We start from the raw sequence: 26935 nt of genomic DNA, 5'->3' as shown, positions 1-26935 counted from the left end.
TGAGTATTTTCTCCAGTTTCATACTGAGCAAACTATCAGCATCCAGCAATAAAACAAATAATCCATTACACTACAACGTACAACATTCAAGCAAAATGGTCAGGCAACTGTGGGCGCTGTTACTCTCCCTTTCCCTCTTTCTTTACTGTGGGAAAAAGTTATACTATACTGTACAGACAGTAAATGCTTGTAAAATGAAAGGAGAGTTATACGGAGAATGTCACACAAAGTTTAGCAATTTCATATAGGATTATTTTTTATTTTAAATTAAGTGAAGAAAATCTGCAATCTTATGTAAGTTCTCAGTGTATTTAGCTGTAAGTATTTATAAAAAAACAGACTGAAAACATACATACAGTCTTAAAAGAAAAACTGAAGCTGAAAGTAATATATTCTAGATGTGGTAAGCTTGATTATTTCCAAAGTTATACTATCTTATTTGCCATTTGTAGTCATCTACAGTCTTTCTGCTTAATCTGCTTGTTTCCAAATTTTCTCCTACTTTTTGTAGCACTCTCTTTTAATAACCTGGAATAAAAAAATCCTACAAAGTAACTGACAAGAAGGTTCTACAGAACTCTTAACTAACTGAAAGTACATTACACAATCCAAGTAAAGCCTAATTTTTTTTTAATTGCAGTTTTAACTTATATCTGAAGGTTTAGTATACATTGGGTCTGGTTTTGTTAGACCATTCACTTTGAAAAATGACTTTAATTTAAGACAGTTTAAGACAACTGAGCACATCTGCCATAAAAATTTGTCAAAAAAATAATCTAGAAGTATGTTTAAATGCAGTCACAGTAGGAGCTAGATAGTAGCGCAACTGCATCTTAATTGGTTTTAAACTGCCAAAAGACAGAAGTCTAACTATGACAGCATGGAACTCAGTGCAGTGGAAGATGTTCTCTGTTCCTCCTGCTGAGACTTCAGTTTAGCAGACCTTGTCTGATAAATAACTGTAAGAAAAGGGAAGGAGCAACTCCTCCTCACCACGTTCACACAAAATTCAATGCAACACCAGAAAGTATTAGAAAAATTACCTCTGCCAAGTTTTGACTTACAAATTCAAACTATTTAAAGCTTAAACTTTCCTTTACAAAACAGTGAGTCCTCCTCTGTTTAACAACTTAAGAACCACCCTGTCCAACATGACATCAATTATTCTCTACTATTGCACTACTACTTACAAAATGCTCCATCTGCAGGAGAAATAGACAACTGCAGGGATGATCAGTTGGTTTCAAACACTAGCCAAAAAGCATTCTTGCCCTTCTTTTATTATAATCTGCTATAACCTAAACGAGGAGATACCATTTAAAGTGGCTAAATTAGTATATGATTTTCATGCATCTGAAAGAACCATTCACTTAAAAGAAAGCAAGATTGATATCACCGAAACACCTCTCCAGTTTAAATTCTATAGTGTAAACTTCAGATTTGAATGATAAATTTGCAGTTAACAACTTCCAAATGTTTAACAAGCATTGCCTGTTAATTAGCAAGGCCAATATAAATCAAATATCTCCAACACAGTTTTGAAATTCAGGTTTGACAAGACTTAAAATACTTTTTATACAAGCTAGCGTTGAACAACCATGGATACTCAGATTACACTTTTCAAATAATTTTATGCTGAAGCAAGACTAAAGCAGCAGAACAACACACATCCTCAAACCTATTATATTCACAGAACTGATGCTAGGTGAATTGAGATGAGAAAACATAGATGTATCTCAATTCTTTTAATTTAACCCAGTATTTTGTTCTGTGCTTTGACACTGAAGATATCTGCAGTGTATATAAATACTTCCCTCCCCCACCCCACCTGAAGTTTTTTCCTATTCCTTCTGGTCAATGTCGTAGCTCAAGAACTCTTGAAACACAAAAGTACACTCAGAAATGCAAAATTATTAGCCCTTTTTAAGCAATGATAATATATACTAAATCAACACATCCTTAAAACGGTACTTGCTTTTATAGTCTCTCCAAGCAAGTGCTACTGGCCTCTGTATGCACATACTCAGGACTGCTGGAAACAGGGTACAGAAATAAATAAGTCTTTGTCTGTCTGCAACAGTTGCATGTGTGACATACATACCACTTCAAAGTGGCACGCCTGTGCAGCTCATAATCCTGCTTGTATGAAGGTACAAACTTAACCCAAACAGTAAGTACCTCCACATGGGCCACTTCTGTTCATGGAATCACAGAATGTCGCAAGGGAAGGGGCCCATAAGGATCAGAATCCAACTCCTTGCTCCTCACAGGACTACCTAAAACTAAACCATATGACTAAAAGCGTCACGTTCATCATGCTTCATGGCAGCTTCCTTCTGTACATGGTAATAGACCTTGTGTCCACCTTCTATTTTCCAGCCACTGTACTGACACTGTTCAGGTAGGTGGAAAGTTGAGGCTGAGGTTATGGGGATGGGAAAGACACCAGCATGGATTTCTCATTTAAGGAAATGAAAGTATTTACAGAGGTTTGGAGGCATCCCTCCTCAGAAATAAGGGCTCATATACCATCTGGAGCTAGTATTACTGCTGATGAGTGAATATGAGGAAATTAAATTCAGAAACCTCTACCTTAAATCATGGGAATTGCCACCAAGTTCAATGGGACTATTCAATGTAAGCATGTAAAAATAAAAATTAACAGACTTCTAGCTGACTGCTTAAGTTTTGCTGCACAACAGCAGGAAATATGTAAATAAGTATTTTTATTGTACTACCTTCCTGTAGGTTCTGATTTACAAGTTCTTCTTATTTGTGGTCTACCAACATACTCAATGTCTTCAGTAAACTATGAAAAACAAATCAGGCAAAACTTTCAATGCTTTAAAATAAAATGTAAATCCCATATAATTTTTTCCTGTATGTTAACTGTTTGACCAACTGCTGTCACATTTTTATTAGGGAATATAAATATTAATAAACTAAAATGTCAAATGTTTCCGATATTTGAGATTTACCATTTATTGTTAACTTCCAGATGGATTATTTTCTGATACAAAAAATCGGGAGTGTGAATTAGCCATGGGCTAGTTCCTAGCATACAACTGACAACTGAAGACATTTTTAGTGAAATCCCGACCATGCAATTTGCTCCCTCTGGTGGTTACAGCTCAAATCTGTGTTTCAGAGCAGATTGCAAAGGGGGAAGGTGTTTCTGAATGGAGACGAGCACTTTATAGAATGAAAATAAGGACTTTTTTTGATCTGCATTGTTTCTGATTTATTCTTATATTCTTAAAAAAATATCAGACTAAAGTACAGGCTTCTTAGTTCATAATCACAATACAGGAAGAGATATTAATAATCAGTAAAATGCTGTAAAGAACCTATCACTTTCAAATCAGTATTTAACATTAATCAGGAATATTACCTAGTATCACACTGTACCATTAAAAAGAGAACACAGCTACTGTTCAGACAGCTGTTTTAAATTTGTCCCAAATGTCAAAGTTACCTTTTAGAAGATAATTGGTTTACAGCACAGGTCAGCTGTGAGTACTTGACCTTCCTTCAATCTAACAATATAATCAAGCTGCATACAAACATCCCTCTAAGACACACATATTTCTTTGAAAAAACCCAAGTCAAATCACTGGATGCAAGTTTTCCCTTTTCAAAAGGGACTCTGCTCTCATCAGCTACACAGATGCAAATACACACTACTTACATTCAAAAACAAAATAAGAACATTACAGATTTATACCAGCATTGCTATTAACAGAATTTCATATTTTGTACTTTTCAATTTTCATTTACATCCCAAAGACTCTTCTTTGATTAAAAATAATAAAGACTCCACAACTTCAAAGAATGATTCAATTAAAAACGTAAGTGCTCACCTGTTGTTAACAACACAGGAGATCAAAAAAGTGGTCATACTAAAAGAAATAGGCAAAATAAAATGAACTGGTATGAATTCATCAGTTTCTATTGAAAGCCAAGAGGAATAATCCAATACAAAAAAGCATCAGAAGCAGCATATGAAAAGTATATTTGTAAGCTTCATAAATGAGGCATCTCAAAACTAGTCTATGATAGCACTTAGTCTAGGACAAGAGTGAAGAAAGTCTTCAAAGAAATAAGATACAACAGAGCAAAGAAGAACAAACTCAAAATATTTGCTTAAAATATTTAATGTACATGATCCATGTTAAATGATACAGTATCAAGTAGATGTCAAAACATATTAATAAACAAATTATGAGGACCAACATTACAACAACTGTTTCACTGTAAATCATGGTTTAAGTTTTCAAAACATGCTTTGAGTACTGACAACCATTCTGGCTGTTGCCCGCTGATGACAACTCAGAGTAGTGTGTGGGAGCACACAGGAAAAATTAAGCAAACCAAACAGCACCACTCAATGAAATTTCAAGGACACTAAAAAGAAAAATAAATTGGCATAAGCAAGGAATATGATTAACTGTTTTTTAAGTCTCCATTACTTGACTGAGAAGATGATCTATTTTGAAACATCTAATTAGAAAAGAATGTGACATTAGCTCTAGCTGTGAAGGAGATACTCTATTTAATTCATGCCGCTATGATATCTGACACTACACTGAAGTGACAGTGAAGAAAAGCACAAGCTTTAGGAATGCCCCATAATTTCAAAGTACATTTAGTGCTACTACCAGAAAACTGCATCTAAATAGGGTTGAGTGATAAGGAGAACCTCACCTGAACTTAGAGAGCTTTTGTGACCTACAGATGAAAAGGCTTACTGCACAGACTAACACCTTTTATTTTTCAGTCAAATACAGAAAATACAAAATCTCAAAGAAAACTGTACAGGCAACAGAATGGTAAATTCTGACAGAACTAAAGCAATGCATATTCTTCAAGCCACATACACTCATACAAGGTACTTTTTAGTAACAAAGCTGCACTATGCAAGAAACGTACCTCACACTTACAAAAGGTATCCTGAAAAAAGTAGCCACTGTAAAAAATTAACTAGAAGTTGGGGGGGGGGGGAGGAATCAAACTGCAGATAAAATTCCATGTAAATGTAGAGCAAAAAGAGCAGGTATAATCTTTGGTTGTAGAAACAGTAACAACTTAAGAGTGCAGAGGAATTGCACATCTATATAGTACTGACCAAACCAACACTAACACAACTTAGGGTCCATATTTTACAACACGACAGAGGAAAACAAGAAACAATGCAGTAAAAAGCTGCAAAATAATTATTAAAAGGCTGGAAAAGTTTCTTCCAGAGAGATTTGAGAACTGCAATAAATTATGTAGTATTCAAATCATATTTCAATCTTCTTAAGCACACTAAAGAACTTACCATGTCCACAATGACTACTCTTGTAAAGAAAGATAAATAAGACCAAGAAACTGAATACAAACTATAAGTAAAATACTTTAGTGATTAAATATGGGTATAAATTAAGAGGAGGAAGTGGATTCTCCACCTCCAGAGAGATGCAAATACAGCAGAATGCTTGCTTGTATTATAATTTTTTATATAGATTTAAATCAATTCAATTGAGCAACCTGAGATATAGAGGGACTGATGCTGAAAAATAATATGCTTTCCCACACACACACTATGAAGCAAACCTAAAAATAATGCAACACAACAGAACTGAGCAACCATTTCTTCATGTCCAGACAGTAATCAAAGCTATTCAAAGTTTAGACTAAAAATATTGTTATTGTCTAAAATAATGCCATTTTACAAATTTCCAAAGTGTTACTATAATCCAAATATGACTCAAATTCAAAAGAAACAGAAAATTTAGCATTAACAATTAAAGAAAGCTTGTTTAAAACAAAAATCCAATGACCTTCACTTTGAAGAAAAAGTTATTTTGAAAGGGTCCAAAAGTACTTTCTTACAAAATACAATTTTTAAAACTTCAGGTCCTTAGAGGATAGTTCTGCTAATACACTTTGTTGAGAAAATAGTAATATTATTGTTTTAGTAAATTAGGCTTAAAGCCCATTTTATATTATAAGGCTACTAATAGATTTTCTTCTCTAGATGTGTTAAAACCGTGTGACTACTAGAGAAGAGCATCACTGGTTATTTGTATTATTCATGTAACTGCTGTTATTCATACTGACATATAATAAGGCATTCCAAAACTACATACAGGAATCGCAGCATCTTAATCACCTGAGAAATTACAATGATGAAGTATTTTTGCCTTTCAATACAGTGACATTTGGTTATCCTCTATTAAAGTGTAACATTAACAGAGAAACTTTTTTCTTTAAACTCTGTCCTTTAAAGGTTGGGTTTTTTTCTCCCATGATTCTGTCTTCTTTCTGGCTAATTAAAAATAGTGCTGTAGAGATGGATTGTATGCTTACTGTTTATAGAATACACATCACTAGAACAGGACTACAATAAAGTTGGTAATAAATTGCTATAATACACAAGGTAACAGCTCAGAAGTCCCTGAAATCAATCAGTGCCTTGACATCCTACTTAAACTGTGGAGCTGAGAAGTTCTGATGACCATCTGCCTTTCCTTGTTTGCACTACCTGGCTGAATGACTGCTAATTACCTGTTTGCCTGCTGTACTCTCTGTAACTTGATGTGGCAACCTCTGGAAGTATCCTATGCAAAATATTCAGAAGAGACAGAAACGAGAAAACAGGTATTTTCTTTGTTAAAAATTAGATACCAGACCAAATATGTCAAGCCTTCTTACTCTAGGGCTATGAAGATTATTTTACTTAAACCTTACTATAGGTTCTAAAACTTCTTCCTCTGATGTTGTCTTTGTAACTTATTACGCAATTACGTGATTGCATTCGCTACATCATACCTTGCTTAGAAGGACCTTACTGACAAGCATGTTTTCTAGCAAAATAAAGAGGACACTAAACAACTGATATAAGTTATCATTTAAAGTATTAGGTTTCAGAAAGAATACTTTATAGTTAAGCATAAGAAAGTCAAATTCAACTATTCTTCAAAGATGAAGTGTTACGAGAATTTCAAGAATTTATGGCCCTCTCAACAAGAGCACCTCATGATTCCACAAGATTCGTCTAAACAGTTGAGTTACACTGTGGTCTTTGGCTTTCCCTCAGATTAAAATATTTTAGGACTACAGGTTTTACATTTTCTTTCTTGAAGACACAGGAATTTTTTTTGTCCATTTCTCAAAGTGAAAAAGACAGCATAGCACTATCATTGCATGAACTCATGAAACATTGATGGCTATGTTATACTTAATGGCTAAACTATGAGTAGCTTTCACAACACTCGCTCACAAACCTGAAGAAAACCCAAGATGTAATCTGCATTTTACTATTCTCAGACTGCAGATAAGTTTTATACTCAGAAACAGAAACAAAAAAAAACTTAGGAAAACCTCTTGTACTCCTACTGATTAGATTTCACAACAATAAACTTTTCAACAATTGTGTTGTGGTAAGCATGCAAATCAACAGTTATTTCCAAGAAACAAATGCTCTACAGAACCCAACAACTATCCAACTTATTAAAAGATAGAATGCCAGTTTAATTTTCTAAAAAACCACTACTTTACTCTTAGCAGATACAAATTCAATAACCTCTTCAGTACATTTCTTTTTGCAGTGCAGTTATAACACAAATGTCTTCATAGAAGCAGTTCAAGCCATTTTCCTACATCACACTTTTCTCTAAAAGCAGAGAAGGCACCCTATGGCCCACTCCACTCTATACAGAATGCTTTGGGGTTCTTGTGAGCCAACTGCTACAATATCACAAAATAGTAGTGCAGAAAGCCAAGTGATGAAATACTGCACAATAGCTGTCCCCATTCTCTCAAAATAAACTGCACAGGCGTGTTCAGACAGCTCTTAAGCAAAGAATGAACATGACTGCTCTCACAGAAAACTTAGGGTATAGTTACTTGGTTAAGCTAATAACACCTCACTGAAGGCATGATTAGGTACTGAAGAACTGCTTTCCTGCACATATCAAATGCATTTAGTTAAGACTAGAGGTTCTACATGGAACTATGTCACAATCTTTCAGTTTCAAATTGAGTTTTGGGGGCACCTGGGGAGCTGTTGCTTTTTGGTTTAAAAAAAAATGAAGCTATTTCTGTTCTTACACATTTTAAAAAGATTACAAACCCTCTTTCTAATCTGAACTCTCAGCTCTAAAGCACTAACTAGACACCTTCTGCTCTCATTCCACTGATTTAGTGAGATCAGTTGTGAAACATTTCTTACACAAATGTAGAAAAAAAGGCAGAAAGTGAAGATTTCTGGCAAAACAGAACACTTATGGAACTCACACATTTGCTGTGTATTTTTCTAGTTCTTACTTTACAGTAGTGTGAACAAAAATATGAAATCTGGCATTTTTAAAAGTATTTCATCTGATGACTTTTCATTTTGTTTCCGATCAGGATCTATGTGTTTTAAGTATCAGCGTTAAAAAACATGCAAGTTGTAGCACGTATACTGGAAAAAAGAGCACTGCTTCAGAGCACATTCAATTCAGCACAGTGAACAAAAAGTTATATAAACATTGCTTTAAAGTGTACAATAAAGGAGTGAAAGTGAAAGAAGCAATAAGACACTAATGTATATTCAGGAGTTATAGTTGGGGTTTTTTTCTCCAGTACATTAACTTAAGGAAAACCAAACACATAAAACTGCTGAAATCTGTAATATTCTAGTCTTAGAAATGTTAAAAGCTTACTGTCTTGACAAATAGAAATAAAGTTGTCCTGTTTCTCCAATCCCAGCACAATAATTTCAGACTAAATTGCAGCTCTGTAATTAGTAAACAGGCTTATCAATTATGTAGTAAAGAACGTCTATTCTGAAATTTAACACTGACAACTTCTGTCTCATATAAAGAATGGGAAACACACAAAGGCTGTTATTTCACAGCATTTGCACATTAATACACTAGAAGTTATCAACTACTTAATTTTTTTAACTTGGAGGAATTTCATAAACGACTTAAACGCCAGCCTGAAAATGAAAATTAAAGCTTAATACCACAGACTGCACATTAAAATAAGTGATCCAGGACTGGGTCACCGATTACCTCTCCTTCACCCCCCCACCTGCCTTCCATTCTAAAAAGAGGAGGCCATGCCCTCTCACCTATGCACCTTCCGAACAGCAAAACACGATCAGGATACTGCTGCAAGCCAGAGGCAGCAGGCATGGCACAGGAGATCAATCTGCGGACAGACTCAGTCAAAAAAAAAACCAAAACAAAGAAAACACAGTGAGAAAGAGTCCAAAGTGGCCCCGAGCGCAGGAGCTGGCATCTCTTCCGAGAGGAAAGGCGTGAACGGAGCCGTAGTGCATCTGTCGGTGCAAGACGAAGCCAGCATACCCTTCCCGACCCGCCCGCTCCGTGTGTTCCGCCCTCACAGACCCCTTCAAGTCTCCACAGCCCCGCTGAGCTGCCGGCCACGGCTCACTCAGCAGCTCGGCCGGGCCGCCGAGCCCGAATTCCAGGGCTGCACCTGAGACAAAACCTCCAGCCGAGAAAAAAAAACAAACATACCCGCCTCTCTTCACCCACCCAGCACGGAGCCGAAGGACCCCTCACCAGCCGCCGCAACAGCCGCACCCCCCCCCCCCCCCCCGAAACGGCGCCTGACACCGCTTCGCGCCACCAGCCGCTGCGCATGCGCCCCAACCCCTCCCTACGCCCTGCCAGGCGCGCATGCGCCCCGAGGCTTGCCCCTTCACCCACGGGCTTGCCGCGCACGCGCACGGGCACCTCCCCGTCCTATTGGCCGGCGGCTCGTCGCGCCCTGAGCGGCGGCTCCCCCGCTTCACCGGCCGCCGGCCGCCGCGCACGCGCTCTCGGCGCCCCCCGTCCCGGCTCCAGAGGAGCAGGCGCATTTCCCCCCGTCCCAGCAAGCTGGCCGGCGGCCGCGCAGGCGCAGTTGAGACCCTTTCGGGAACGTTCTGTCTCGCAACAACCTTCCTCTGCACGGGAAATCCTGTCAGGGTACGGGCCGCCCGCAGCCCCGGTCTTCCCCGCCCTGCCGGCGCCCGGGCCCTTCCCTGTTACCGACTCCTGCTGCAGCCCGCGCCCTTCTCCGCAGAGCCCACCCCACCCCCTCCTCCGACAGCCCACTGCCCGGCCCCCCGCAGTCGGGCCGCGACCTTCCCTGCTCCCCCCCCGCTCCCCCCCCCCTCCCGCCCCGGTCTCTTTTTTTTCTTTTTTCCTCCCCCGAGCTCAGCCGCCGCCCGCTAAGAGAGCGCTCCGAGCCGGCCTCGGGGCCGGTCGTGCCCGCGGCTACCTGCGTTCGCGGGGATATGCGGCTTTGAGGAGGGAGCCTCACGTCAGCCTCAAGCGTCTTCTCTGGAGCGGCGGACATGGGCCCCCCGCGGAGCGGGGGAGCTCCCCTCGCCCCACTCCTCCCTGCCCTGGTCCCACTGAGATCGGCGGGCGCTGACGGTGCCCAGGATCTAGCGGGATCGGACCCATCTAGGTTAGAGTGGGGCAGGTGATGGTCCTTCCCTTGCTGAGGTGCCGGCATCGCCTCTTGCAGCTGCCTGGAGTGTCTTCTCGTTGAGACCAGAGTTCTAGCTGTGGGAGCAACAGGGCAGAACAGACTGCTCCGAGCCACAGGAGAGGGACGGCAGGGGCTGCCAGGAAGACCTTCATCCCTGCAGTGCTGCTGCTAGAGTTAGAGAGAAACGTGCTGCCTCTCCTCTCTGTTTCTTTTGATCTCCTGGAGAGGAGAGGTGAGTTGTTGTCTTTCCCTCTTGTACTGTAGCACTGGAGAAAATAGGCTAGCTTGCAAGCTGCAGAACTTGTTCAGGATGGCTTCAAGCCCCAGCCACTGCTTGGTTTATTTTGAGAGTCAGCCCTGTGAAAAGGCCCGCTGATGGAGAAAGAGATTAGCACCGTGTTAACTGCGCGGTTCTCTCTCCTTTGCTGCAGTGCCCACTTTCACCGCTGTCTCCTGCTCTGCCTGCTCCTGCTTTCAGCATGGTAAAGAAGAATACTATCCCCGATGGGTAAGTATCCCTCACACTAAGCAAGAGGCAGGAGCGGGCACAGTCCTGCCCACAGAGAAGGGGCGCTGACTGCCCCAGGCGCTTTCTTTGCCACAAGCATCTTCACCACCTACAGCCAGGTAAGGTAGGTATCTTCTCCAAGACAGGAACAACCCAGCCCTTCATCCCCCAGGTGAGTATAATGCTCCAACCTGTCTGTGAACACTTCTCCTTCATCAGCCAAACACAGTCCCTTCTTCCTAACCTTCTTATCCCCAGGTGTATACTTACTGGGGAAATGGGAGAGTAGTCCATCCTTCTGACTGCTCAGATGTTTGCTACCAGGAGTGGAAGAAGAGCTAATAAGATGGGAGCAGGTGGTTGCATGCATGTGATCAAGGAGTATTTTCATGGATTCAGGTCCAGAAACATCCTGCATTTTTGTTTTTAACAACAGGACAACAAAAAATTTTTATCTGCAAAGATAATAATAAAAAAAAAACAGATGCACTATACAGGCTTTCCAATGACTTGATTGGGAGTGCACGTGGGGACCTTAAAACAGACACAGTTCTATTCTCCAGCTGTACTGGAGGAAGAAAAAAAAAAAGGAAGTCCAAGTTTAGAAGTTTAACCCACGTGTTACTGCTGACATCAGTATAAACTTATTGGTTAGGAGGGTGTGCTGAGATATAAAGGCACACTGTAATGGGACAATAACTTACAGTTTGTACGTTATTTGAGGAAAGGTTGACATTATCCTGGTCTCACAGGAAGTGTTAAGTAAGTTTATTAAGAACATTCTTAGGAGGAACAATAAAATACAAAAAGCATGATTCCCTGCAAAATATGTTGGCCTAAAAGCAATAAATAGAAACAAAATGTGAACAAAATTTTAAAAATAACTTCAAGAAATGTTGGAGTTTTTTTCATAGCTGACAAACTCAGGGATTAAAATCAGAATAAAATTTAAGAAAAGCTATTTAAGCTTGTCTTTCTCTGAAAGTTTCTGTGACATTTCAGTTAAAAGTTGGACAAAATTGAGCTAAAGTGGGTTAGGTTTGCAAGCAGTAATGCAGAAAGCTTGAAGGAATGACCGCCCTCTGTGTTTTCTCCATACTTGGAAATTATTACTAAAACTTTGAGAACTGGGTGCTCATTTCTCTGTTCTTTTCCCCCCTTGCATTTGAACTGGAGCAGCTTTCAGGTTACGTGCATTTCTTCTATTAAGTATGGAAGAAGCAGTGGACTGTACTTTTGGCTTCTATGATTGGAAACTAATACCTGTGTATCTTTCAAGGAGAGAAACATCTACTGTGGAGTAATTGGATGTAAAGTTAGTGTTATGATCTGACAAAGTTTAGAAACTGAAGTGCTTTCAGTTTCACATACTTACTTTTTGATGCTATTAACAAATTGGGCAAGATACCAACAGTATTAGGGGTTTGACAGTAAAGGAGTTTAAGGAACTGTCAGTGTCCCAATCTCATGCAGCAGTATATTGACATAATCCTTGTGTTAGCACAGCCTGTTGTAATTCTTCGCTGTGAATTAGTTTAGTACACCAGGAAAAAATAGCAGTGAACCCTGGAAGAGGACTTAAGGAAAACTAATTTTAACCTAGGTGATCGTGCATGTGCAATTTACTGGCTGCAGAAATAGTTGTTGGCAGAAGTGAGATTGTAGTACACTGTAGTGTAAGGACCGGTCCAGATGGTAGCGTACTACGGAAGTAAAACCTCAATCATATCACAGTATTGTAATAGCAATAAATCTAACAGTAACTGTTCTGTTTTTAATGATACTGCAAGAGAAACACTGGTAGACAAACAAAAGAAAGTCACACTACATACAGACATTTCTAAGATTGTCTTTCTGTTACTGCTTCAATTCTCTATAGAGTTCTTAACACTTTTAATCCAAATTCCATTATGCTAATTAAAGCAATACAATAAATTTGAGGTTTCAATTAAGTTATAAGTAGCTAGGAATAGTGCAACTAAACAAGAAATTTTTTTTACCTCATCAGCTAATTACTATCACCTTTTACAATACTGTGTCTGCAGCATAATTAAAGTTGCCTTTATGTGAGGGTTGTGCTATAGCACTGCACAACCTTGCTAGATATCAACACTTTGAGTGTACTCAGCACCTAAAGTAATATTAAAGTGGTATAAATTGCCAGTGTTGCCACTGGCTCTGCACTGCTGGACTTGTACCTTATTCTTCTTGGCCCACTCATGTTCTTGTGTCCCTGTCACTCAGCCCTAGCCCAGAATGTTTGAACTGATGCTATTTGCACCATCTTCTCCAGCAGTGAGAGGAGGAGGTGGACTGAAAGTAATAAGACTTCCTGTATTCCTTCATAGTGAAAGCATTTCTCCCTTTTCCCACTAATGTCTTGGAGCAGAGCTAAGGTTTACAGTATCCATTGCAGTCTCAATCCTAGAAAGTAGTGCTGGAGAAGTGGTGCTGTAACAAAGTGAGACATCAGTATAAAAGGGGGATTCAGGTGACCCCTTCCACTGCCATTTCCACCACAGAGTCAAGTTCTGGTTCTTCACAGTGTCTGAAATAGTATTGTCCTTCAGTAGTTGTATACTATGATGTTTTAGTGGAGAACCAGCCAGTAAAAGGAGTTCAAGTTACATAACAGTCATAAAATACTATGATGTTTTTACAGATTTATACATGTTTGTGATTCAGCATCCAAAATCCTACTATGGGTATAATTTCATAAACTTAGATTCTGTTCTGAAAAGCACCTGCAGAAATGTCACCTTCTTGCATGTTTCCCTTAAATGGTATAAAAAAAAAATACCAGGAGTGGGATCTTTTTATTATAAGGACAAAGCTGAATTATTTCTGCCTATGCACGATAAACATATTTGTTTAACTGAATTGTGTCCGTGCATACTTAAAAGCATCAGCATTTTCATTTAGGGAGGAATGTTAAAGACTATGGCATAACTGGTTGTGCATGTTCAAGGGTGGATGGGAGAGAAGGGTTACCATAAGGTGAGAGTTTATTTGTAAAGTAAAAGTGCTTCGTACCATCAGGCGTAGAACATTTGCATTTAAAAATGTGGGATGGAGAGAAATTACTTCTTATAATACCTGAGTAATGATAACATTGCTATAAGAGTTGAAGGCCCACATCTAGTGTTAAAATACACCACAAGTACAAAGCTATGCGATTATGTACTGACATGGTAAGGAAACTTCTTTCCCATGCTTTACAACCACACTATTTTTTTACAAGCTATGACTTATCTGTGTCCCACTTACAGGGGTTGAAGAAAAGCAAAGTGAGAAGTCTATTTAGTAACAGATGATTAAGAGCTATATTCCCTCCCTTCTACTTTTGACCTGTTTCTGTCTTGACAGCATGTCATGGTCTTTTTACAGCTATCTTTGCTTCAGCAGGATAGTATTGAATCTGGTGTCTTTAGAGGTATGGAAGCCACTCAGAAAATAAAGCTGTGTCTATATCATGCAGAATCAGTAGCCAAAAAAAGGAGAAGAGGTTCCAAGTAGTATTTTCTAAGTGATCTTGCTACAGCTGACAGAACTTCAGACTTGAGTTTCTCTACAGTTAGAATAATTACCCTTTTTGAGTGTTTTGGAATTCACTTTTCCAGAAGTTCTAAATGTGTAACTGCTTCATAATAATTGATGCTCATGAGGGGCTCCAAAACTGTTGAAAGCCTTGAATTGTTAAGCATAGCTTCAGATATTGCTCGCTGAACTTACTTCTCCACCCACTGTAGCTTTTGAGTAATGTATACCTATTTACAGTGTTTTACTAACACTGATTTTTAACTATTAGATGAAAATCATTCTGAATTGATGACTTGAGTTCCATACTAATTCTTTTACTCTAGAATACTGGAACACATTATTGCTGAACTTAATGTTACACATGTGAAAATGTAAGATAAGAGAGCTTGCTTACTTTTATATTTAAGGTATAAAATACCATAATTACTCTGTAGAGGTATTACAGTATAGAGATTTTTTTTTTTTTTTTTTAGCATATACTATTGTAAGCATCAGTTTCATAGGCAATCTAAAGGGGATTTAGACTTCAGAAAGAGCAACAAGTTCTAACTGTTTGCCATAAACAACATGTATCTGTTGACAGTTTGCTGTGCTCTATTTTTTTATATAACTCTGTCACTGAGATCTGACAAACTAAAGACATGAAACTTTCAAATAATTTCTAATTCAGTAGTTCCATCATATTATACCTATGAATTATACAGTAGCTTTCTTGTCTAGCTTGCCATTAAAAATGTACATGAAACAAACTGTTTTTCTTTAAAAATATCACAGAGGAAAATAAGTAGTAAGGTATCCATCTGTTTAAATGATTGAGTATGAATTAATTACATACAGCTGCATATTTTATCTGCTTCAGTTAAAACTCCCAGTAGAGCCAGGTGTGGAACACAGTTCTATCATATTTTAGTTTAACATTTCTGTTAAGGGGATATAGTAGTTATAATTTCCAGTATAATTTTCAAAGTTTTAGAACTGATTCATAGTAAGATTTACTTAAAACAACCACAAATTATGCTCTTATCAACTGAATAAAGTTTTCTTAACTAGATTTCAAAATTGTGTTGAATAATTACATATATGACTGATAGTTACAATCTGTGCTGTGTTTTGCAGTTCATTGATATGTAGTTTTGTATATTGAAAAACTTACATAAACATCTTCACTATCACATTTATTTTTTGGTTTTTAATAGCAAGATTTATGCAAAATATAGCTGTTATAATGTTCTTTGCTTGGATTATTATTTTGGCATTCAACATGCCTTTGAGCTTAACTAAAGAGGCTGCAGAACGAATACTAAATTTTGCCTTACTCAAATTTGCTGTAAGCTTGTCTTCATCATGGGCATTTCTATAATGTCTTCTGTTATCCCACTTGAAGCTGGAAACTGCAATGCAGGCCCTATTGATGATCCACAGTTGAGTGGTCTTGGAGCTGATTGTTTTTTAAAAGTGTTTTTCTAAGTTTTTGTTGCTGTTTGTTTTTTTCTTCTGTCCTTGAACAGAGGCCATTTCACTGGTTGCTGCTGTTACAAAGCATATTGCCACTAGATTCTTGGGTTAATCTAGATCACATATCTTGTAAACTTTTGCTAAGATGCATTAAGCTAGTTTCTCTTCTGTTGTTTTATTAAATATCTCTGAAATTTTTAGTTTAAAGACAAAGACAATACAATATGCTTGCTTTTTATTTAAATTAAAATGGATGAGCAGGGTAATGTATTGTCATGTAAACTAGACTTAAAAACCTCTAACAGATTAGCTAACTAGAGTCTGTAGTATCAGTAATAATTGTATTTACTTATTTAACTGGAAGCCATTCAAGCATCACAGAAATTTCAGAGGGAAAGTAGGATGATTTTTTTTAGTTTGATTTTAACACTTTTTCTCAACCAAGACGTGATTCTTTTGTTTAGAATGGCAGGCAAAATTCTGCCTGTGTTTCAAGATAATTGATGGTAGTTGGGGAGTGATGAAGACAAAACATGATGGGAAGTGAGAACTGTGAAAGCTAAACAGTTAAATAATTGGTTAATTTACATGTTTTGTTGACTTTCAGGTCTTGATCTGCATGTAGTCCACGGATTGTTTACCTATTTGAAAACTTAGAAAAATAAAGCTGTAATTGAAAATGTATCATGTGTGCGCAATATGTCACTTTTTGTTTAAGTGCTGTTCTCTCTTAATTACTTTTCTGTTTGAACATGCAAATTCTGGGGGTTTGTGGCTTTGGATAGTTTAGAGTTCAGAAAAATTTTAATTACTATATTGGGCCCATAAAAGCCTATCATATCTATTTTGATGTAAACTTAAGAGTTTGATTTGCAGTTCTTTTTACACAGTTCTTGAAATTCTGAAGGTTTTTGTGAAAGCACCAGAAATATCACAGATTTTAAGATGATAGTATGCTTTAATGTATGCTGACCTAGATTGTCTGAAATTTGACAATCATTGTGTTTTGCACAGGAGGTCTCAGACTTCAGTTTCTTCCTGGATATGTCATCTTCTGACTATTATTTGTGTTGGGAAGCTGCAGTGTTTCTCTGAATTTACATGATTGCATTTTAGATTCTTACCACAACATCTTTCTAATGTGAATGCCATCAGTTCCATGGCCAGAGCTATCACCTCTGTGATGCAAATGCCTAGATTTATTTCTAGGTGTAGAAATAAATTTCATGTCTGTGTCTCAGTAAGATACCACTGCCTCTTTCAGGATGTTCTTCCTGCCATCTTTTCAGCTACTTCATGTCCAGCTTGTTTTTCACTCAAGCCTCTATTACCATTTAGTCATTGATACAGGAATGATGATGGTGCCAAGTCTTGTGATAACACCTTTGACTCCTGGCTTTCTTCCTTCCACTTACATTCAAGCAGGATAAAAATCATGTTTCACAATTCTCATTCATGCTTGTTAAAATGCTTATTTATGTCTTTGCTCCTGTAACTCCTGTTTATGTGACCACCTGCAGCTCACTTGTCTTTGGTAATTTCTGCCTTTATCTAGACTTCTTCTGTAAGAATTTTACTTTCTTTAGTCCCCATCACCTATAATTCCCAACCATATTCCTTTGTCGACAACAGAACAAATTTGAATTTATTTCCTTAGCCAATCTTTGCTTAATTTCAGTCTGCTGTTTTTAATTTGAGATAATTTTTAGTTCTGCAGCAGTATGCTGAAATTTCCTTTTTAAATACCATTTTAAAGATAACATGGAACACATACCCTTTATATTTTTTGATGAAGAGTGCCTTCTGCTCATTTTCTACCATAGAGCTGTCAGCAGCTTTTGAGTTTCTTGCTGGTTTTGCAGATTTTTTTTCTGGGAGGATTTAAATGGCTTTAAATACAGGAGAATAAAACCCCAAGTTTATTAGTGTCTGACAACAAACTGTGTAATCCTGGTGCATTGTTCTGTCAATCCCTTAATCTGAAAAAAGTTCAGAATTTTTACAAAGCCTTTTTTACATTGCTAATTAAAGAAAATAAGCTTTTTAAGGCTTTTTTTGATAATTTCTTATTGGCTCCTAATTGCTTGTATTTATGATAATCATGGTAGATATCCACTCATAGTTTTCCAAGAGAAAGCAGGTTAATTTCTAATTTATCACATTTTTTAAATTGTCTTACTATGTAAGGTAATTGGTCTTTCGTGGTTGGGATTTTTTACTTCTGCCTTCCTTCAGAATGTTTCTAAACATGTATATGTGAATATGGCTGGCTGTCAGATTAAATCCTGCTTTTGTAAAGCATTCTGTACATTTTATTGGTGGAGGTAACATCCAAGAGTAATTGAACTAGGTTGAAAGAAAAAATACTGTGTTCTTGTTTGTTTTATCTCTTATGACTGCATTTGCTGCACTAGTTTCTATATCTCTAGGTACAGCCCATTTTCTAATTCTATTTGGAAGTCTAAGAGCAAAAGCAGGAAGAGTATTTCCTTGTTTTAAATAAAGACATGTAATTTCCAGAGTTACTAAAATTAGCAAGAGGCAGGAGCTGTTATTAAACCTTTGTCATTCATTTTAACAGTAGTTCAATTAAATATACATCTAAATAAGATTCACAGCATTTAGTGCCTTTCTAAGATGAAGTGAATGAGATAAAATTAAACTACGCACAGGGTGGATTTCACAGTTTTTCTGTAGATTTTGTTTAATTGTTTTTTAACTGAGGACTTCTTGCAACTAAGATATTTCATTAAGGTGTGGGGTTTGTTAGCTTCGGTAGTATTTTCAGTCCATTTACACTGTGATCTTTATTGCTTCATATACAATTTATCCATCTTAAACTAGAATAAATGGAATGTAGTCTCAGATTTTTGTTTTCATATTTTACAGCTAGTGTACAACTACCAGACTCCAAAGTTTACAAGCTTGAAAATTCACTCAGGAAGACTTCTAAAGTTAGAACACTTTTCTTCTATAATACACAATATGTAATTTTTTGAGCAATGCTTTTCAAACTCTGGTGATTGAGAATGTGCTCTTTTTTTTTCCCCTGCATGCAACTATCCTAAGCTGAGGGAATATATGAAGTAGGAGACTGTTTCTTCCCTCATTGCAATTATGAGGTGCAAAGTTCCTCCAATAATTTTGAATTTAGTAAAAGGTTTTACTGCAAACACCTCTCGGTGATTTAATATCTAGCTTGCCCTTATACATTCTCACTTTGTATGTCTTGTATGTGACAGCTGTTTGCAGCAGCTTTCCTAATGATGTTACTGTTACCCCTTTGTTATTTCATTTATCCATTAAACTAAGCATCTGTATGTCTACATTGTGAGCCTCAATCTCTTGTTTAGCTCATGATGAAGACGAAAAAGATAAAGTTAGTGCTAAAGTATTGATGTAGTAGATTGTTACATGATTTTTTAGTTATCAATTATGTTTCAGTCACCATGCTGTAAGTGTTTCCTTTGTTACTTCCAAGCATCTATGAATGGTAATGTTATTATTTATATACTATGACAAGGGTAATTATGGATATTTCATTGAGAGTTTTACCAGCCAACATCTAGATTGTTATGGTCCCATATGGGAATTGTGAAAAAAGTAAAATACTCAGTGGTTAGAATATTTTAAAATGGAATATTCAGTTTATTTCATAAATGACGTGGTTTTATGGAAATCAGCAATCTAGAAGCTGTTGGATGCTCCCCTTAAAGGGAGACATTAACTTAAATATTAATTCAGAAAATTGTGAGTGAATGGACACCAGTGTTAAAGAATCTTACAAAAATGTTTTGTATTTTAATAGTTGAGGTATTAACTGAAAATGCAAAAAGGCTATGTAGATTTCAAGTCATCCAGCTGCATCTTCTGAGGTTGTAGAGGTAATTTGTCCTCATATGAGGAGAAGACATAGAAGTCCTAAATTTAGGAAGTTACCTCTTTGAAGGTAAAATTGATCTGCTGATTAACTTGTTTTCCTCTTCAGATAAAGCTTTTCATACTTTAAAAAAAAATATGAAATCTCTGAAATGTGATGCATCAAGAGTTTTTTTCAGTACGATGTAGAATTTGTGAATACCAGTTCTTTGTGGTTTTGGAATTACTAGTATTTTGAGTGTTGTAACAAATCTTCATGTTAGCAGGTGATTTTTGCAAAGTTTTGGTGTGATGGGATATTCTCGGTATTTTTCAAAGTACCAAGAGAAAGTGCAGTCAAGACTGTTTCTTTGAAAAAAAAAGCATATTACAAAGTAAATACATTTGCAAAATCTAGAAGCTTTGTATTTTTAATGAAAGTAAACTTTGCATTTCATTGTCAATTAAATGATTGATGTGAGCATATGATAACTTTTTTAAGGGTATTTGTTTCAACCACGCTGAAAAATTTCCACCAACTATAATATGACAATACTTTTTTACCTGTTGAACCTTACCCATCTGCTTTGCTTTGTATTGGTGCTACTTGTTTGTAAATGCTATCCTGTGATTTTGAGGGGAGACATTTTTTGGAAGTTGAAGAAGGAAGGAAAAAGACTGTTTTCAAATGTCCTGATGATAACCTTGAAACCACATCATGGAATAATTGCAGATTTGGGGACATAATTCTACTGTATGATAACAACAGTCGTGCACATTACCTCTAAGAAGTATTTTCTTTGTGGTGGTGCTCCATGGAGAATAAAGATTCATTTTATTATGGCTCCTGACTTCAGACTTACAAACAATAAAAGTGTCTTTATTTAAGCTGTGTAGTGTGCTAAATAAGCTTCTGCCCTGATCAGTGCTGTAGCGATATTCTGTTGATATTCTTCCAGCATCTTTTAGGCAACTCCCTGTTTCTTTTATCCCAAAATAATGCTGATCTATTAATTTTATTCAAATATATAATAACAAATTTTTATAGTTATTCTAAAAAGATCTTAGTTTCTTGGTGAAACAGGCAGGTTGCTAATAGAAGATGGATTTTTTAAAAGATTTTACTTGCATATCAGGATTTAATTGGTCATTTTTTCAAACTCATGCACATCAGTTACAAATGCTTGCTTATGTGGTGAAGGAATTTTAGTAACTATTGGATCCTGCTGTTTGGAAATCTAAATCTTAATATATTATGCTAGTACCTGCATGGCCTATCATAGGAAAAAAGGTAACTATCATATATTTCTGCTTGGAGAAGTTTGAAATAACTGTTACATGCAAGGTATGTGAAATATGGCACCAGATTTGCCAGATATTTGAAAGATACTTCACATATTTTGAAATAACTGTTATTATAATTTCAAAGGAGCATATTTTTTATGTGCTTTGTATTACCAAAGTTTTAATCCTAAGAGGAATACTTTTTTTTTTTTTTTAAAGTTTTATGTGAGGCTGCAGATGTCTTCTGTTGAATCATGTAATTTGAAAATATTTAAAAATAAATATTTGTTTCATTACAGATGGCGGAGTTTGACACCAGTTGGACAGCCTATACCAGGAACTAGATTTATTGCATTCAAAGTACCTTTAAAAGGGGTATGTATAAAAAGTAACTACAGATTAGCTCTGTTAGATACAGTGCAAAAGTAACGGAGAATAGCATGAATATTCATGCAAACTTCAGGAAAGTTCTAAGAAAAAAATAATTTATTCAGATTTAGCTCTTCCAGTCATCTAGTAGTGGGTTTTGTACATAATATGCTATGTTTTTTCTCTTTCTTTTAAAGTATTTATTTGGTGTTACTCTTTTTATTTATCTTTTAAAAATCATAAAATCTCTAATCAGTCAGCACAATTCATTTGATCACTATTAAGTGGCCAAATTCATTTGGCTTTTCATGACTGTTGTAAGAAATTCATATGGAAGGGGTTATGATATGAATAGCAATCTAGGCAACGTAAGCCAAAATACAATTTTACAAAAATCAAGCACTCGTTAAATGATACCAGCCGCTGCAGTACTTTGAAATTATAGATTCACATTACCAATTTCATAAGCAAAAAGCTTCAGTGATCTGGAGGAATGCAGTATGTTTAAAAAAGAAGTCTTCATAGATTTCTTTTATTAATGTGTTAGTACTTCCTTTAGATTCTTACTAACATGGTGTGCCTTTTTAATCTATTAAATACACTGAAATCTTTTAATTCTTTGTGACAATAAATGTGGAGGCTGTCTTTTTCAGACTGTTCAGTTCTTTGGTGGATTGAGGCACAGAGCAAATTAGGGCAAATAGGCAAATTTGCCCTTCTGTATGGATTGACACAAAGGCTGTATAAATTAACTCTCACAAGTCTTTGGTTCAGATACACAGGAAATAAAAGTTTCTAATCTCTTTTAAAGTTCAGTGGCTGAACATAACTGTAGCAGTTAAGAGTAAATATTCCATCTAAGCTGTTGTTTACAGATTGCACTCTAGTATTCATATATGAAAAATTTGGTTCTTTGGGTATACTAGTGCCCATTATGTTTTCAGTCACCATTCAGTTCGCTTTTATCAGCAATGACTGAAGTGGAACAATTCCAGGGTTTGCTTCCTGCAGCTGCTTTTACAGATTTGCTGTGATGGTTTGGTTCCTTTGACAACAAGGATCTCTTACTTGACATTGGTCATGTTCTCCATGGTACTGATGGATGGTACAATAGTCATGTGTCTTTCTACCAAGACCGCCAGTGGACAGATCTAGCAGTAAATATAAAATTTAGTAGATTTATAATTAGCTTCTTTGCTATCGGGGTATTTGAGAGAGGATTTTTTGCATCAGCTTCTGTAATTCCACTTGATCCAGCACCAATTTTTTGCATAGATACGCTATTCTAGGCAGGATTTGTTCAGTGTGTGTATTTCCAGTCCCTGTCACTCCAGATTTCAGAAGAAGATACTTCGTTGCTAAATTTACTCTTTCCTTGTAGCTCCTGTGATAGTCTGGAAGGAGCCCCCCAGAGATTATAAAAAGGGCAGACATTCTTAGAGAACATTTATAGCAATATATCGCAATTAGGCACTTTATGTAAGTGTGTTGTTCACTTCCAGTCCTACGGATCTCACCGGGGCATAGATCCCTGTTCTGTGAAGCTGTCTTTGAACTTGGCCAGATATGAAGTCTGGTACTCAAGAAAGCAAAATCTGTAACGTTTCTGTCCCTTCAGTTTGTTCAGCATCAACTATGCAAGATAGAGAAATGACAAGTCTGCCAGAGAATGTGTGCTTGAAGCTCATGAAGTTTGTGGCAGAATACACATAAAATGCATAACTGGCTGAACTGTGATGTCTTTGGAAAGATGGTGGAGGTCGGGAGATCTGTCCAGAAATGCTGAAGACCTGATTGGTCATAGTCTGTCAGAAGTCCTGTTATTAAATTGGTGCAATAGACCTCTTAAATATGCAGCAGTTTCCTTCTTTGCTACCTATTAGGAAATTGATGATTGGTGATTTCACCCCAAGGGAGAAGATGTATTTTCAGTGTTTCAAGACTCAAGGCTTATTGTTTTAGCAGAAGATGTGCTGCTAGTAAGGGCTTTCTTAATCATGGGTTTACTTGAAAGGATTTTCTGTCCTTCCTTTCCATTGTAATGCTAACAGTAACACTGTAGTATAGTAAGGACTCGGCAAGTTCTTGCCCGTGCCATTAGAAGGGTTTTAGAATTGACATAGATTTCTCACATTCTCAAAGCCCAATTAAACACCTAAACTAGTGAATACTCAGCAGGAGTTTTTCAGAAAATTCCAAATAGTCTTTCAAAATGTAGTGTTCCATAACACATTTAACTGTTCACTCAGTCAAGCAATATGCTTAGAGATACCTTATTTTTGTAAAGTTTGTGTGACTTCACATAGTAAAAGGAAAAATTCTTTAACATTCTACCATAGAACTTTTGCAGATTCACCGTTGTCACATCAAAGTTAGTAAGTTCAGTTTCAGATTTTACTAAAAGTTACTGCTGAATAGCAGTGAGATAACTGACTCGTGTTGATTTTGTTTGAACCTCAACAACCTCCAGTGTTTTTTTCAGCAGTGCACCAGTATCTGAAATACACAGGGCTGAATATTTCTGTATGCTTTCTACCCGACTCTTTTGAGCTCATGCTTCCTAATCACATACCAGCTTTGCTAGGACTGTCCTGCTGTTTATTCTTCAATTTGGTTTCCTGTCTCTGTTTCCAGACACAAGATGAGTGCTTGCTAGCATCTTAGATTATAATCCATACAGTCAAAAGAAGGGATGGTTAGTTACCCTATAGCATCTGTGGTTCCAAGAGGTATGTCGTCTGTGGCTGCCTTCCTCTCCATTAGTTCTGAGTCCAGTCTGAATTCTTGTTGACAAAGGAACTGAGAGGTGGTTGAGGCTGCTGCATCTTTTGCAGCTGTCTTTACTGGTTATGGCTGAGACTGTGTCAAAAGGCTTTCACAGTGGACAAGCACACTGTTCAGGGAAAATCCAGTCTTGTGTATATGAGGCATTTTCATACCTAGAGTGAAGAACGCATTTTAAAAAACACAGCTACAAAAGGATGAGTAAACATTTTCCCCACTGTTTCTGTCAAATGAAATCAGTTATTCATTACCCACCAACATGCAGCTTTTTTAGTCACCATATTTTAGTCTCATTTAATATTTCCCAGCGCTAAATGACATGCAAGTCCACTCTGCCAAGAGATGAAGCAGGGATAAAAATGTCTGCTCAACATTTGTGAGGAGAAAGTTAAAACCTTTAAGAAGAAATTAACTCTTGTATCACAATTTTTAATGTTTTATGTGAAATGCACTGTTAATTTTTTGATTACTGTGCAGGATGAACTATGTTTGGGGGAAAGTGGATTGGGGTGGCTTGCTTTTTGCTGATGTTTAGCTACTTAAAAATCAGTATATACATGCTGCATTCTGCAGGATTTTCATGTCTGTCAAATTAGTGCTTATTTTAATAATGTTTGTTAACATTGTACAAGTGGAAATTCTCACACATTTTCTTGCATTTTCATCTGAATAGGAATACACAACAAATTCTTGCTTTCTTTTTATTTGGTTCCTTTTATCAATGTAATAAATGGATATGGTTCTGATACTGTAAACATTCCCTTTTTGAATACTGATGTTTCCTAGTCCTAATTAAAACAGCTGAATATTACAAATGCCTTGTTGTTAGAACTTAAAAAGAAGATCTTTCTTTTCCATTTTCATTGTAGGCAATTAACCAGAGGCTTACCCCAACCCAGAAATTTACACCAAAAGACCTGATTGCCGCAATGAAAGCCCTAAATGTGGAGCTTGGATTAATTATTGATTTAACATATACCACACGATACTATGAAGTTAAGGTAATATAAGCATAATAACAAAATAAAATAGTTACTGCAACCTTTGTTTTACAGTATTTACACATTTGCTTACCTTGAATTGGGATAGACAAGTGAGCCACTTAGACTTATTTTGTGTCTCTGATAGAAACTAAATGTTTTATCACAGAGGAAGTAACTCCTTCTCCCAGCTGGTTGTATTTGTGGCTTATTTGTATTGTGGTAACTCAGAGTAATGGGTAATGACTTCAGTGCCAGACTCTGCAGAAAAGATGCAGAAGACTTACAGCCTGTGTCCTGAAGATGTTCTCATTTATTCCTAGGGTCTTTTTTTACTGATCTTCAGTGGAATCCACTAAGAAAGTGTACATTTTTAAACTACTTCATCAATTTCAAAATTTTTACCAGCATGGTCCAAACAATTGTGATTAATCAGCCTCCTGTTGAAAAGGAGAATAAATAGCAATGTTATAACTGAATGCTAATCTTTGAATTTACATGGGCTGTGTAAGCTTTAGCGGGGTGAATGTATGAGTTCATATATGATTGTGGGTGGGAGGGACAAATATTGCTAATAATTGTAAAATGGGTTAGAATGGAAGTACAAGAATCTGCTCTCTAGTTAATGTGCTTCCTTATTAGCAGGGATAAGTTGAAATTTCTTTGAGATCAGGTCTTTAAAGTAGAAATGTAAATGGTAGTTTCTGAGAGTGTATCTCTATAGAATTGTGTCAAGATTGTTTTCAGTTTCTACTCAAAGATTTGAACTACTGTTTTACATTGGCATTATGTTAGATACTGCTTAAGGTTTTTCATTGATGCAAGACTTCAATAATTTTTACCATTTTTGTCTTTCTTCTTGTTGCTAGGATTTACCTAAAAGCGTGCAGTATAAGAAACTGTATACTGTTGGACTTGAAGTCCCCGATAATGCTACTATCCTGCAGTTCAAAAAATGGGTCAGAAAATTCCTGTGGGAAAATGCGGGAAATGGTAAATATCAGCATCTTATGCTGTAAAACTTGAAAAATTTTATTTCAGTGCTAACTGTATCATTTGTTAATTTCAGTAGATATTTATGACACCAGGGATCTCAGACTTTCCATAGCACTTTCCACTTTTTTATTATCCTAATAAGATACATTATGTGAATCAATACATATCTTGTCATATTCAAAACATCTCTTTTTAAAAAATGAATAGTAACTTAAATGCCCTTCCTAATAGTATTGTATTTGTGTTATGTGTCAAAGTAACTGCAACAAGGCTTTCATCTGTCTAACCCAAATTGTCTACCATCAGCTTAGTATTGTAGCTGCCAGGCCTTTATGGATGTTCTAAATAGCACAGCATTTCTCTGATGGCACTAGGCACTGATACATGTGAGCAGCTTAAGTCCGTTTAGTGTGGTGTGGCAGTTTTTTGATTTACAAGTTCATTATTGCCCTCACATCCTAGCAATTCTTAAAAATCATATTACAGACACAGTGTCAATGTTTCAACAGTGTGGCTCTGCTGCTGTTTTAGTGTTTATGCAATAGTACAGTTCTTGCTGAGATGGTATAAGGCACTTTTTGTGGAAATAAATTTGCGTGTATTTTGCCACAGCCTGTTTGCAGCTTTTGCCTTCTCACCTTTTTTGCTAGTGGTTCTTAGTAGGCAGTTTGTCTTTAACTGT

The 26935-nt window shown here is 36.8% G+C and overlaps 1 protein-coding gene across 7 annotated transcripts in view; it reads left to right on the top strand.

Moving 5' to 3' along the window:
* The first annotated feature begins 9877 nt into the window (after positions 1 to 9877).
* LOC142030249 (uncharacterized) overlaps positions 9878 to 26935 on the top strand; it is a 25408-nt gene continuing 8350 nt past the window's right edge. Inside the window, exons 1-6 of one of the 7 annotated variants that reach the window (XM_075026116.1) lie at positions 9878 to 9968; positions 10516 to 10711; positions 10911 to 10987; positions 21424 to 21499; positions 25147 to 25278; positions 26127 to 26250. In XM_075026116.1, the coding sequence (XP_074882217.1) occupies positions 10959 to 10987; positions 21424 to 21499; positions 25147 to 25278; positions 26127 to 26250 (361 nt within the window). In that variant the 5' untranslated portion in view covers positions 9878 to 9968; positions 10516 to 10711; positions 10911 to 10958. The other 6 variants (XM_075026112.1, XM_075026117.1, XM_075026118.1 and 3 more) reach the window with 6 other exon arrangements.

The sequence above is a fragment of the Buteo buteo genome, chromosome 4 (genome assembly GCF_964188355.1).
Source record: "Buteo buteo chromosome 4, bButBut1.hap1.1, whole genome shotgun sequence".
NCBI classification, from domain to species: domain Eukaryota; kingdom Metazoa; phylum Chordata; class Aves; order Accipitriformes; family Accipitridae; genus Buteo; species Buteo buteo.
This window is presented reverse-complemented; position numbering and strand designations above follow the sequence as displayed.